The sequence below is a fragment of the Apteryx mantelli genome, chromosome 22, assembly GCF_036417845.1.
Source record: "Apteryx mantelli isolate bAptMan1 chromosome 22, bAptMan1.hap1, whole genome shotgun sequence".
NCBI lineage: Eukaryota > Metazoa > Chordata > Aves > Apterygiformes > Apterygidae > Apteryx > Apteryx mantelli.
This window is the reverse complement of record NC_089999.1, coordinates 9,776,144-9,789,979: the sequence shown is the minus strand read 5'-3', so window position 1 is coordinate 9,789,979 and position 13,836 is coordinate 9,776,144. Positions and strand designations below refer to the sequence as shown.

At 37.6% G+C, this 13,836-nt stretch overlaps 1 protein-coding gene across 2 annotated transcripts in view; it reads right to left on the bottom strand.

Moving 5' to 3' along the window:
• Positions 1-13,836, bottom strand: part of TAOK1 (TAO kinase 1) — a 68,124-nt gene that overhangs the window by 19,730 nt on the left and 34,558 nt on the right. For both annotated transcript variants that reach the window (XM_067309800.1, XM_067309801.1), the window contains exons 3-10: positions 12,519-12,590; positions 9,489-9,590; positions 7,545-7,590; positions 6,527-6,623; positions 5,586-5,699; positions 4,684-4,775; positions 1,996-2,089; positions 514-595 (exon numbers count right to left, since the gene is read on the bottom strand). In XM_067309800.1, coding sequence (XP_067165901.1) covers positions 514-595; positions 1,996-2,089; positions 4,684-4,775; positions 5,586-5,699; positions 6,527-6,623; positions 7,545-7,590; positions 9,489-9,590; positions 12,519-12,590 — 699 coding nt within the window. The remainder of the gene's footprint in view (positions 1-513; positions 596-1,995; positions 2,090-4,683; positions 4,776-5,585; positions 5,700-6,526; positions 6,624-7,544; positions 7,591-9,488; positions 9,591-12,518; positions 12,591-13,836) is intronic.

Here is a 13,836-nt window from a genome sequence, read left to right as displayed (position 1 = left end):
CCCCTTCCCCCCAGGGATACTATTAGAACAGCAGATTTCAGTTCTACGTGTAAAGCACATAGGTGATGGGAGAGGATAAAAAGCCTGCAGGGGTATATATAGCATAGAATAAAGAGGGAAGTAAAGAAAGGTATTTGTTAACTGATGCATGGCAGCTTTGTCAGGATTAATTATAGTCACTGGAAGGAGAGACTGAGCTTAAGAAACTGAAACTCTCTACAAGCTGATGGTCACTCAGCGTCACTTGCTGAGATGTTCTTTTATGCCGAGAACGTAGCTGGCTCGGTGAGTCACCTGGTAACTGCTTGAGACACTGCAAAGGGGCAGTAAAGCTGGGCAAACCAGCACATTACAGTCCACAGCATCCGTTAGTTCTTAGCTCAGAAGTGTTAGGGATAACAGGCAGAGCATCATTAACCATGACCCAGTATTGTAGGTGAGACAGGAAGAAAATTGCAGGGCACGTCCCTTTTTTAATACCACGTTGAGAACAGAAAGGACAAGCAAGCCAACCTTCAGAAGCTCCTCTGATGTAGGCCTGTCTTGAGGAATTTTCTGGAGGCAAGAATCTACGAAGTTTCGAAAATAATCAGACCTGTGGCAAGGACAGGAAAAGAATCCATCTGAATTAACTCCCCAATTTAATTTAAAAGCTCAGTCAGGAACCAAGACATTCACATCTGTGTGCTGCTAGTAGAAAGAGTAGGGAGAAACCACACATACCCAGTACTTTACACAACAGCCTCTGACATCCCTATGCACACCAAAGCCCACAGCTACTAGTAGGTGGATTCCTTTAACCTCAGCTTCCAGGCAAAATGATTATTACAAATGTAAAAATATGGGGCAATTCAAGAGGAAGGAAAAAGTTCTGTATAAAGACACAGACACCCATATATTTCCGTGCTAGGATCAACACTGTCAAATTCAATATTGCACAAACAGTGCTCAAGGCCTAATCAGAGCTTCTAGCCTGTTCTGACCTCTTTGTGCAGGCGTGTTTCATCCTCAAACTGCATTAACACACAGTTCCTGAAATACTTTTGGCTCCTTAGACAAAACTTCCACACTATTGTGCAAACTGTCAGAGGTATGACTTAAGGCCATGATTTGTTCAGGAAAAACATCTCTCCCTCTGTAAGTGAAGATTCTGTATTTTGCCCTTTCTTTTTCTGAACATAAGTTTTCTGAAGGGCATGACTGTACCCTGAACATGGCAGTAGGTCAGTTGAACAGGTTTTATTTCTGTCCCTCCCCATCTTTCCCTCTCCCCCATACAATTTGGAGTGTTGCTACTGCATTTTTTCAGTAAATTAAATTCCTGCATTTTTTAGTCACAAAAATGCATAAAAGGAGTCAAATGTTTTGTCAAGCACCAGGGTGTGAAATAGCCTAACCAGAATATTTCAGAAGTAGAGAAAAATTTCTAAAAATATGGCAGAATGTATTATATTAGAGAGCTAGGACTATGGCTCAGAAAAACACAGTTTGGAATTTTTAAAATTTTTACATTAGTTTACTGCATTTGCTGTTTCTAAAGACAGTCTTCAAGGCTGGGAGGCACAAAGTGTTACTACTATACTTTATGCTTCTGAAGTTTATGCAGCAGAAATTCGCCACGCACAAGCAACATCTTCATCTTGCAAGCAATACTCCAACAAAAAAAAAGATTTAGGAACTGACAGTGTGGTTTGCGATTAAAAAACACTTTTTTGGCTAGCCTCTGAGCTTCAAAAGTTTACTGACCCACGAACTGAGCTTATTACAGCATCTTACATTCTTTCAAGAACTTTGTCCTACTTCTACTACGTTCTAGAGTCTAAAATGTGTATTTAGTAAATGGTCAATTTTGTATATAAGATGTACAGCAAACCTAATAAGAACCTTCCAGCTCACATCTTCCCAATAGGAATCCAGCCATTTCAGGAACTCAGCATGACAAAGCACTCCATTTATAGCATTTCCCTACAACATTCCTCCCTCAGTAATACTCACCATTCATTAGACTGTAGTGTAGGGGATTCATTCTGCGCTATGTGATATAAGGCACTCATTGCGTTCATATTAAACAAAGGAGGCTTCCTTTCCGCTACACACAAAAGAAAATAATTTTTATATAGGGAGATAGTCTCATGCTTTTCCTTTATTATTTTTTTTTTAAATTTACATCCCTTTAAAAAGAAATCACATCAGCAGAATCACTATTGCCTGAACACAGAGCCCCAAACCAACCCTACCCTGCAATCAGACAGATATGTTGGCATATGTCCTATACCATCAGTTTCTCCACTGCAGAAGATGAAAGCATTTTGAAGATCAAATGCCTTGTCCTCTCAAGCTTTTAAATTACGTGGTTTATCATAGTTGAGTTCTCTGACTCATTTTAATGTACTAAAATAGGAGCAAGTTAACAGTAAGTTCTATACTCAGCGCTTAGCCACTAAGTGTTCTTGGTTTCGTTTTTGCCCCCTCTTCTTTTTTCTTTCTTTCTTTCTTTTTTTTTTTAACTACAGTTGCTTAAAAACTAACAAATATTAAATTCTAGTAAGACAGCAGTGATGAAGCAAAAGCTGGTTACAACAGCCACCAAATCACACTTAACTGACTAAGCACACAGGCAGGAAGTCAGGAACAGGCTAACTCTTTATACTATTTTGAGAGTCGCCTTCTCTTTGGCTCTTCTCTCTTTCAAGCTTGTGTTACTCTTATAGACTGACACAGCATGAAAGCTTAATGAGGAAGGAGATGATCTCACTGTAACAACAGAATTGAAGCTTCATCAGAATGTTTATAGGGTAAATCTATAAAGTGCAGCCTCACTATAAACATTCCAGAGAAACTGGTCAAGCTGTAAGGACATTCTTACACCAGTGAAAATGCAACAGAAACTTTCCTTCCTGAAAAAAACAAACAGGGGGGAAAAAATCCCAGGCTTTCATTCCGCTTCTCAATTTTGAATCTAATAGTAGCATTGTGACAAATGCAAACTCAGGCTTGTTTCTATCAAATATTTTACAGTAACCTAAGTATTAGAGATCATGGTTAACTCATCAAGATTAGGGAACAGATTAAGCCCTACAAATTCCTCAGAACTGGCAAATTGAGGAATTAAACCTTTCCTGAAATGTAGCAGTTTATCTTCTCTAATCTGTCAGATAACCGCTTGTGTCTACTTGGGACTGGACTAATTACCCATTAAGCTATTTTAAATAACTGTTCTCCCTATCTTTGCTCTCTTAACTCACCTGAATAAAATGTAAAATCTTCAGAAAACAGTGAGACTGAGCCTTCAACAAGGGCCATTTATAAGACTAAGTAATAGCTTGAGAAGATTATTAGACATCTCATTTCTCTGCCTTCTTTCCAGGTTTATTCAAACCAACCCAATTTAGATAACCGTGCAGATCCAGCTTATAATGCTCTACTGTCTTGACCCAGTCTCACCTCCCACCAAGCTGAAAGCCAGCCACAAAGCCTAACGCTTCATATTGCAAAAATGCAGCGTGCAGTAAGGCGCCCGGGGGTGTGGTCGCCATGAGCTAAGTGCATTCCTGGAGCAGCGCATGCAGCCAAATCACCCCAGTCCACTCCGAGCAGGATTCTGTCATGACAGTCACACCCCTTCAACTTGCTTTATATTGGCAACAAAAAAATCGCTGCTCTGAAGAAAGAATCTATTTCTCGTCCTGGAAGAAAATGAAGTTGACAGTTTGGAATGCCAGACAGCGTTTTTAGCTAAACTGCGCAGTTCACATGGATTAGTGCGTTCCCGAGAGCTCGCTCTGCCCAGGCAGACTGCTCCTCCATCAAGGTTGTTTTAGAGCACAAGCAATAAGGTCTGACAAGGATGGTAGGACAGCCTCAGGTACAACGAGCAGCACTAAACCTCACCATCCCAAGAACTTACAGCTAAGCGATTCTAGAGAGTTGGATCTTGACTATAAAGTAAATCTAAGTATTGCTGTATATTGTGTTGTGCTTTACTGAGTGCATTTGTGTCCCAAGAAAAGATTACGCATTAAATTTAAATAAAATGCCACTTTAATATAGCCCTTTTAAACTGATGTTTTGCTTTAAGGAGTCTGTTCTAACAGCAGCGTCATCCCCCCCCCACAACCCCCCCAAGTTTAGGAGTTAACACTTCAAAAACTGGATCATTTCAAATTTTTCTTAAGAGGTTTTCCAGCCAAATGTAATAACAAGTGACAACATACACTGAATATAGCTATGAAACTGTCCACTTACCCCAAACTTCATAATGGTAGAAGTCTTCAGTATATCTTAAATTTTCATGCAAACGATATCACCATTTTACCACTAAATATATTTTCATATTGGTAGTTTTAATAGTTCATTTCTAATGCTGTTCAACAAGTGTTTTTCAATTCAAAAGTTAACTACCTCTCCCACAGAATGTGAACACCTTTAGCACTGTAATTTGGCTATTTTCTTTGTCTGTACAAATCTTTTTCTTTGGGTAATGAAAACACCAATTCAATCAACATCAGACTGGAGACTCAGTCTTGAATTCTGGGGAGCACATTTAGCTCTTTTCTCTAAAATTTAAGCCCCAAAGAAACCAGACAGGGAAGGAAGCATGGATACTCTATACTGTAATTCAGATGAGTAAGTTTTACATATTAAATTACTCAATTTTACAATTTTTCAAAGAAAATAACTTACCTAACTCAATACAGGTAATTCCAAGAGACCAAACATCTACTTTGCCATCATATTGCCCTTCATCCATGGCTAAAATTACTTCTGGGGCCATCCTAAAACAGGAAATAGATGCTCATAAAATTCTGTGCATTGGAACATACTATCATCATCAGTATTTCAGTGAATTTCACTAATTTCATCTACCATAAACAAATCATTCCCCAAGATATCAAGCACGAACACAGGTTACTGGGAACAAAGACCAGTTCTGATGTGGATAACCATTAAAATGCCACACAGCTGGGCACCCACACTAGCACAAGCCTATAAAGAGGCTGCACAATGTTTTCTTGTGCTCTGCCCAGCTCTCCATTTATGAGTGTTACCACCTTCTGGCCCTCCCACCTTTCCAATAGTTTAGCTGGCTGGCCGACTCTGGTGAAATAATTATAGCATGCAGTTGTGTAAACACCACAGATTAGGTGTAAGAGATCAAAAGCATACAAGGGATCTGCAAAGGGTTTTGTTCAATGAACCTGGCCTTTCCTATGAAAGAAAAAACACTTCAGTTATTTCAACAGCCAGATGCAGTGAGAACATATGAATTGCTAAAACCACTGGGGGGAGCGATTAAAATATATTACAGATAATTAAATCCTACCTCTGTACCACTTAAAGTCAGAGTAAGTAGAACAGCAAAATATTTTTATTACTTTTTGTGAACTGTAAATACATGGAACCACAATTTCTTTAAGTCAGAACCTAATTACTTTTTTTTTTTTTTTTTTTGCAAAGGACATTTTATCACTACAACTACTGTAGGATCACAAAGCTAATTCTTCTAATAGAGCCCAAGTACGTTAAATACCCAGTAAACAATCCTTTTACTTCAAAGCCAAAAATGTGCAAGACACTTAGCTTACCAATATGGCGTCCCCACAAATGAATTGGCAGGAGATGCTATGGAAGCAGATCCAAAGTCAGCAAGCTTCACCTGTCCTGGCTCCGTCAGCAGGATGTTTCCTGCCTTGATATCTCTGGTTATAGAATACAAATGTTAGTATTATTCCTCCCCAATAAAGAAAACCTTCTACAGGACAGACTAAAAGACATGCTAGTATTGATATATTCAAGCTGCAAAATACCTGCATTTTCTCCAAATACGAAATCTTTAATCTTTGGGTTAATAGCTTAACATGGTCCTTGACCTTGGAATCTAGTTCGTCTTAAATATCAACTTAAAACTTCAGCTACTTCTAATGGTACACCTGAATGAGCTTCAAATACAGTTCAGCAAAACCTGAACCAACTACATCCTTTATAAATGTTTTTACAGGAAGTTCCAGTAGTGCAATCATCCAAATCACACATCATACTAAAATGCAGCAGGTAGTTTAAATATCAGGAACATTTGCATCTCAAACTTACTGTGCATTTCTCAATACACGTGTTCACTTAAAACTTTTCTTTGTTTGTTTGTTTAAATATTAGCACTTTTTCCCCTTTGCCAAGCAATCTTTGCACTGAAGTCGCTACAAGCTATTTAGGTAAACTGTGTACTCAGCCTGTCTTGCTATTCTCTGCTGCAAGGGACAATCAGCACCGCACTGTATCAAGCAGGGAAAAGCTTAGCAGATTCAAAGCACTTCCACAGAAATTATGAACACCAGATGCAAGAAATATTACGTAAGGAGATACATAGCTTGCTAGTATTTTACTATTATTTAATTACTAATTCAGGAACATACAGACACTGCAAGAAGAGAATATTTGCTTACAAACATTAAACCTGGGATGAAGGGGATGCAATCAACAAGGTAAATTACCTGTAAGTGCGTGACACAGCAAATCTATAGCCACTTACCTATGGATCATATTGTGAGAATGCAAGTATGCTAATCCCTGGAGAGCACCATGGGTAATTGCCGCTATTTCCACTTCTTGCAATGGCTTTTTATGAACTTAAGGAAAGAATTTATTTGAAATTCAATATTAAAGAAAACAATGTAGTTTGCAAACATGCAGTGAGTACTGTTAACAATGCAAACACAGAGAAAATACTAAACCTTGATTTTACTAGGTCCAGCATGAGAATCAAACGTACAGTTTAAAAACAGTTCACAGCATAGCACACATTCTATAACCAGATATAATCTAACTGTAATATAGCAGCTATTTACTATCAGAAAGAGACTACTTTGAGATTTTAAACTACATTCCCATCAGTTCTGTGATCATTCTCCCAAATACCTATTTGAGACTCAATATTCAGTTTTCCATTAAAGTAGCTAAATCCCAAACCCTAGAACTTTATGACAATTCACACATGAATAAATTGTAGCAATACAGGTGACTCCCAGGCAGCTCAGCCTTTTGTCCTAAAATGTTTCTGGCAAGGAAAGGAGATGAACAACTTACTGGCCACACAAATAACTTCAAAAGAAAGTTCACTTCAAGCAGCCTGATAGCAAAATGACCATTTAACAAAAGACCTCATCAAACAAGCCCCTAATACTGCTGCAGTACTATTTTAGTCAACAGGACTACAGTAGTTAGTAAGCATTAGGATCAACAGCAAGGGTTTTCAAAAATAAATCTTGCACTGTCATGACAGGAGAACCTCAAACTCAAAAGAAAACAAACAGCTGACTGACAACTTACTTTAAAATAACATGAAACAAAGATAAACCACGCACCTAGGAAAACTGGTATTCTGCAGAAAAATATTATAGCCATATGAGATTTTGAATTAGTGCAACTGTTCATACATGTGCTCTGCCCCAAAATAAAACCATATACTCAAGGACAACTCTGTGATTCCGTAACTTCCTATTTCAGTATTATGCTTCTGACTTTCAATCAAATAAATGTTCATGACATACCTTCTAATAAGTCTGACGCTGATCCTAAACAATATTCCATAACAAGCTGTATGGGAAGAAATCAAAACAGTTGTTAGAAAATCACTATTAGTAAATGCATGTTTTCCAGATTTCTATGGAGGTTAAATTATCACTGGTACATACAATGCTACCTAGATTGAGTCTGCGTCCAGCAACGAGGAAAAGGAAGGGACATGACTTCAGTCCCAAGTTAACATTTTATGAAAACAGACTGCCTTCTTATAAACTCTGTACCTTTAGATATGTAGCTCTTATACAAGAGGGAAAGGAGGGAAAAAATTTTCCCAGGATACATTGTATTCATTAGAAGTGGCAAATTATTGTTTAGCAAAACAAACGTATAAACAACAATAAAACGGCATTTAGAGTGAACAGCACTCTTTTAAAAGAATTCTGCCAGTATAACAATGTCAGTTACAACGTGCTTTTCTTTCAACTACTCAATACAAGCAAAAATCCTAGCAGAGATTAGTTATAACAGCATAAAAGCGCTTTTGCTGGTATGGTTCACTCTGCTAACTGGCGTATACTGTATCAACAAAAGCACTTTTTTTTTGCTGGCACAAGCTGTCCCTACCGTAAAAAGATTTGCTGGTCTAACCATATTGACACACCTTTTTTGATGAAAGCTCAACTTAGCTGGAAAACAACAGAACTCAGCTATAACAATGCAGTTCCTTATAATAAAAGCCCCATCCTGGCACTGTCATACCGAGCCCTCACACAGGGACAGCTCCCACTGAAGTCAGCAGAGCCTTCCTGTGTAAGATGCTAGGTAATAAAGCTTCTAAGGAAGGCAAGAGCTCGTTCATAGCCAGTTACATATTGCATTACGTATCTTATTTTATAAGCAGGTACCTAGCAGGAATGTTAAAATTGCATCCAACAAGGTTATCAGAGTATTACAGGGCTATTTAAGGATTTACTTAACATTTTGTTCGGGCAAATTTCAAAACCAGAAATTAAAACTTTGTCCTACAGATTTACTGAAGCTGATGCACGAACAGTACTTACAATTTAAATCGTAATTTCAACAACGTGATTTCTTTAGTATGCTCTACTACAACAACTTTGTCAATGAAAGGTACTAAATCACATTTTTAGTTTGACAGGATTCTTCCTCTGCATAACCAAATGCATCTATTCATACACAAACATTTTATGCAAGCCAACTCAAATGAACCAAATTCAGTTTTGGGGTTTGCTTTTTTGTTTAAAGCAAGTGTATGAAGTCTGTTGTGATATAACAGCCAGAAATAAAACTAGCTAGTTGTTTTTGTTACCTAAACATACACAAATTAAATGACAAAAGAGGTAAACAATATACAACAGAAGAGTTTAGTTAAATAGTTGAAATACTAACAATTCAACTAACAATTCAAAGGTTATTTTAATTAAACTTATCAGTAGGGGATTCTAATCTGTTCCATTAAAATACAACTGACCACTTACTTCTGGAAAACATTCAGCCAGCCTGTAAATACTGAGTCACCATTAATAAACTCAGTGGCATACCAAATATGCCGTTACATGACCTGCAAGTGGGTAACAAAACTGCCATACTTGTCTCCCAGGCACTACAGGTGAAACTCTCTCTCCTTTCCTTAGAGCAAGAACAGTGACCACAATCTTTTTTTTTTTCTGCTAATATTTGATTTTAAATAATCAGTCCAACAAGCTAAATACACTGAAATAACAACGTATCAATCACCTCACTCTGCAAAAGAAAGGGGAAATTTCCCCAAATCTTGTTTCCAAAAGCTACACTCAGTTTTGCTGAGCATCTGTAAGAGTCCTTGGCTACACTTATCAGTGTCTGTGCGATGCAAACGTTCAGGTGCCTCTTGAGCGCCAGCTGGAGATATTTTACTTAAAGTGCCCTTAACCAAGGCAAGAGAAGCACAGAGTGCAGCAGATGCTTACCCATGCTGTATGCTCCCGCAAATAGCAGCCTTTGTATTCTATACTGTTAGGGTGCTTTATTCTTTGGAGGAACTTGACTTCCTTAATAATATCCTGCCATTTCTGTAGAAAAGAAAAGAAATTGAAAGACTTTACAAAACTGTTACCTTATTTTTCTTGGTGAAGTTAGTATGTCATTTATTTATTTTAAAAGGCAGAAAGCATCTTAATATTCCAAATTAAAATAAATTTACATCAACACCATGATTTTCACTGCTCAACTCCTCAACAGATTCACAAAGTAAGTAGTCAATTGATCAAGCTATACGGCAAAGATCTCTTATTAATGTAGTATTTTTTATTTACCATTGTATCCTATCCATACATACAAACACTTGATATCTGAGCAAGTCCTCAAAAAAGACGCAATCCCTTTCTAAGGGATACCATTTCTGCTGTCAAATCAAACACATATCCCACCCCGAAAGACGCAGATGACAAAAAGTGTCCTTTGGTAGGATCAGCTCTCTCTCACTTGCTCTGGAAGATGCAAAGATCTATCGCTACAAGTAGCTACATTACATCAGATGGGGCTCCACTTGTCAGCTCCTGAACATCTAAGTTTTTGATAACATTTCTCCATTGCTAGTTTAGTCTTTACAAGTAACAATTTAAACCGAGTTGCCTATTGGATAAGGGAGTAGTTTGGAAGGAGTAAAAGAGTAAACAGATCAAACAACAGGTTTATAATAAGAGGAACTCTGCCAGTGTAATTTTAAGGTACAAAAGAGGCCAAGAAAACGCCATTTTCCACTGTAGAGCTAGCCACTGCTCCATCCTGAGGGAATCGCCAAATCTCCTGTCGTGCAGCCTCAAGTGAGAAAAGCAAAAGCTTGGAAGTGCAATGGCGAAACCAAAACTGCCGAGAAAGATGTTCAAGAACAAATGCAGTACCCAAAGCCATTTAAGTACACAGATGTCAACATGTCAGTGTTGACACTGAAAATGTTTTCAAGGAAGAGTATCAGTCTTGAAGTTAATCAGGAGCCAAGAAACCTCCCTCAAAACTAAGAGGTTCAAAAGCTGTTTTCCAGGTCCTGTAAGCATACACTTCTTCAGACACACATATGTGGCTAGGATATGTAGATGGAAAGTGGTTCCAACTCACAAACAGGTTGTCATGTACTCAAATGCTTTGGAAAATATGTACAAAACCCAAATCTACTCAATAAAAAAATTTAGGGTTAGAGAGACAAGGGAAACCTGGGCACGTGGTACCCACAGACAAAGCAGCTTACTAAGCATTTCTGACACAAGAAATTTCATGAGTTGCATTAGTGGAGTTATATTGAGATAAACTCTCTCACTGACACTCTCACTTTAGTGTAAGAGTTACTTAGTTGCCTTTGAGGTACTAAGCAATAAGACCAAAAACAAGTAAGCACCGCTCTAACTGGAACAAGCATTTCTTCTACACTGGGAAGAGAAAAGCATTGCATTTGTTTATCAAGACATATTTTTGATTTCCTGCACAAAAAAAGCTCCAAGATCACAATAAGAGCACAGCACTACATATTATAAAGGTCCCTAACTTATCTTTGGAATGAAATAGGTACTTATTATAAGGAATCATTGTTCCCAAAGATAAAATCTTATTATGAAACCAAGTAAATATAAATGATGCTGGAATGCCCTTAATCAATGTTATCTACATAGGCTAGACCATAACTCTAGCAAACTTCTGAACAAAATAAATAAATACAGAAGTAAAATAGAAAGTGTTTTAATCCTGGTCTGATTACTTTCTTCAAAATAAAGACACATATGCAATTGAAGACAAACAAAAGCTATTTCTGAAGCATGCACAGTTTGTTTCATGTGATAGGGTATTTATAGCTCATAGTAATTAAAACAGTAGGACAAGTAGTAGGTACAAATTATTCTTTCATCAGTACATGGTTAAACAAGCCACTGCAGTGACAAAATAGAGACATGCAGAGCAAATTTAACTATGAAGCTAGAATTTAGGATTGCTGAAGGTGCTACCATCCCCCACCACATGCACACAGAAAGGAAATAATACTTTAGTTCCTTGCTGTACAGATGATCAATACACAAAAGATATGCACAGAAAGCAAGGAGAATCGATAGTCAAACTCGGAGCAAGACTGCTTCTAAGAGTGGAATACAGAGAACCATAAGTGCCTTCAACAACATGCTTACAGTACTTCTATTAAAAAAAATGATTCCACAACCTGATACATGTCAATACCAGAAATAATACCAAACAAGCTGTTCAACTTCAAGCCATGTTGGGCTTTTCAAGAATCTATATTAGCACTTAAACGTCTGAAGCATAAAACCAATTATCTCTATTAAGTGTCCTAGGAAAAACCACGCAACTGGGGTGGCCATGAAAACATTTAATGTTTAAATCTCAGATGCCTACTTTTGCAGCTGACTCTTCAAAGACTACCTAAACCCCTAGCTCTGACAGTTCTTCCGTAATTACGCCACTGTTCAGATTTTCATATTCATTCATTCACTGTTGTTGTTTTGCTTTTGTTTTAGCTCCTCATCAGCAGAGTCATTTCAGGGGAGGATGCATTCTGCCTTACTGCTTTATACCAACAAGATTCTTTCTGAATCTTTCACTACCGCATCCATTGCTACCATCGCTAACAAGCAAAATGGTATTTTAAAAATAATTTAGAATGGAATGTTTAAGGGCAAAAAGATAATTTTTTTTATTTAGCTCTAATACAAATATATTATTTCTAATTTTATTGCTTTCTGTACATTTATGTGGTCCCATAGAAGAGCCTTTTATGTCCGAAAGCAATGAATCCTACCAAACTTTTCCAAGAGCAGACTAGGCAGAAATTTGCTGGGAACAGTGAGACTGATTTGTTTTGTTTACACAGTACCCTCATTCACCTTTACTGCCATAGGAAAGACCTCTCCTGCTGGGCAGCCCAGGCTAATTAAAATCATCCCATATAATAACCGTTTGCAACTGTCTAGATTTAATGCACAAGACACTCCACATACCTCATTGGACTGCTTCCCGCTATATGACATTTTCTTGATGGCCACCACTTCATTGGTGCGCACATCACGTGCCTGTAACATTAAAACATGATGCATCAGTTTATTCAGATCATAAATATGATGGGAACCAAACACACACACAAGGATTTATGTCTGTGGAGAAAGCAGTGAAAAATCCTTAATTCTCTGCAAAAGCTAACCAGAGTGGATAAATTTAAGCATCTTCTAAGTGGTGTGAATGTAGTATCTGTTAGAAATTTCCTTCCAAAGCTGAAGATCACCCTCCTGTTTGTGAGATAAGGTAGGACTATTTTCCCTGTTTTCAGCATTTAGCAAGTCTCTGCAGGAGTCAAAATACTGTCACTTTTAAACTAAAAATCATAGCTTATAAAGGCAGCTGTGTTTTAAGTTGAATGGATTTTATCTAAATCAACTTCTTTCCCTGCCCAGGTACATTTCCGGCAAGGCAGAAGCAAGGCTCAACGCCCTGACTCCATTTCAAACACACACAAAGACATCACAGTATGTGTAGGAGATACCTGCTCCAGACAATACTTTCTTCCCTGTGCTCTCAGGAAATAGCTATTGTTAAAGCAAGACAGATTATATAGTGAAAGATGGCAGCGATCTAAGTGACTAAAGCTTAGTTTCCAAGTCAAACTTTTATTTTTGCTGTCCAATAGTATTGCTGTTTATACAGCACAATAAATGAACATGGTTTTTCACACTTCAAAGGCAGACTTCCTGACTTCAGACAATACTAGTCTAAGATAAGAGAAGACAAGAAGTTCTGTTTAATTTAGCACCAAAGCTATGGCTCAATCACCCTTGCAGGAAGAGAGACAGCATTACTTCACCTTGCAGAAATGATGGGTCCAAACAACATCCCAGCCAATCCTCTGGTAGGAATTTCAGTAGCATTGGGTGGTGGACAAGGAAAAAACCTCCGAGTCTCTCTGATAAGCATAATCAACTTGGACACAAAGCCAAATGATATAAATCAAAATACTGTACCTCACAGCATTCATGATGACTGATGAAAATGCTGATATTTAAATACAGCTGTACTATCAAATGCAGTCTATCAGAACATGGATTATTGAAGTACCAGGACTCTATCTTTTGTAAAAATGTTTCAGTCATATTTTAATTCTGCTGTTCATTAAAAAGAGATTCCCAGAATCCCTGTCAGTCCTTATTTCAACAAGTTTACTTATGATAAGCTTGAACCAATAGTATTTTTAGTTTTCCTTTTGTTTGAGAGAATATTTCCTACCTTCTTGCTAATGTTACAACAGAACAAAGATTTGAAGTTTTT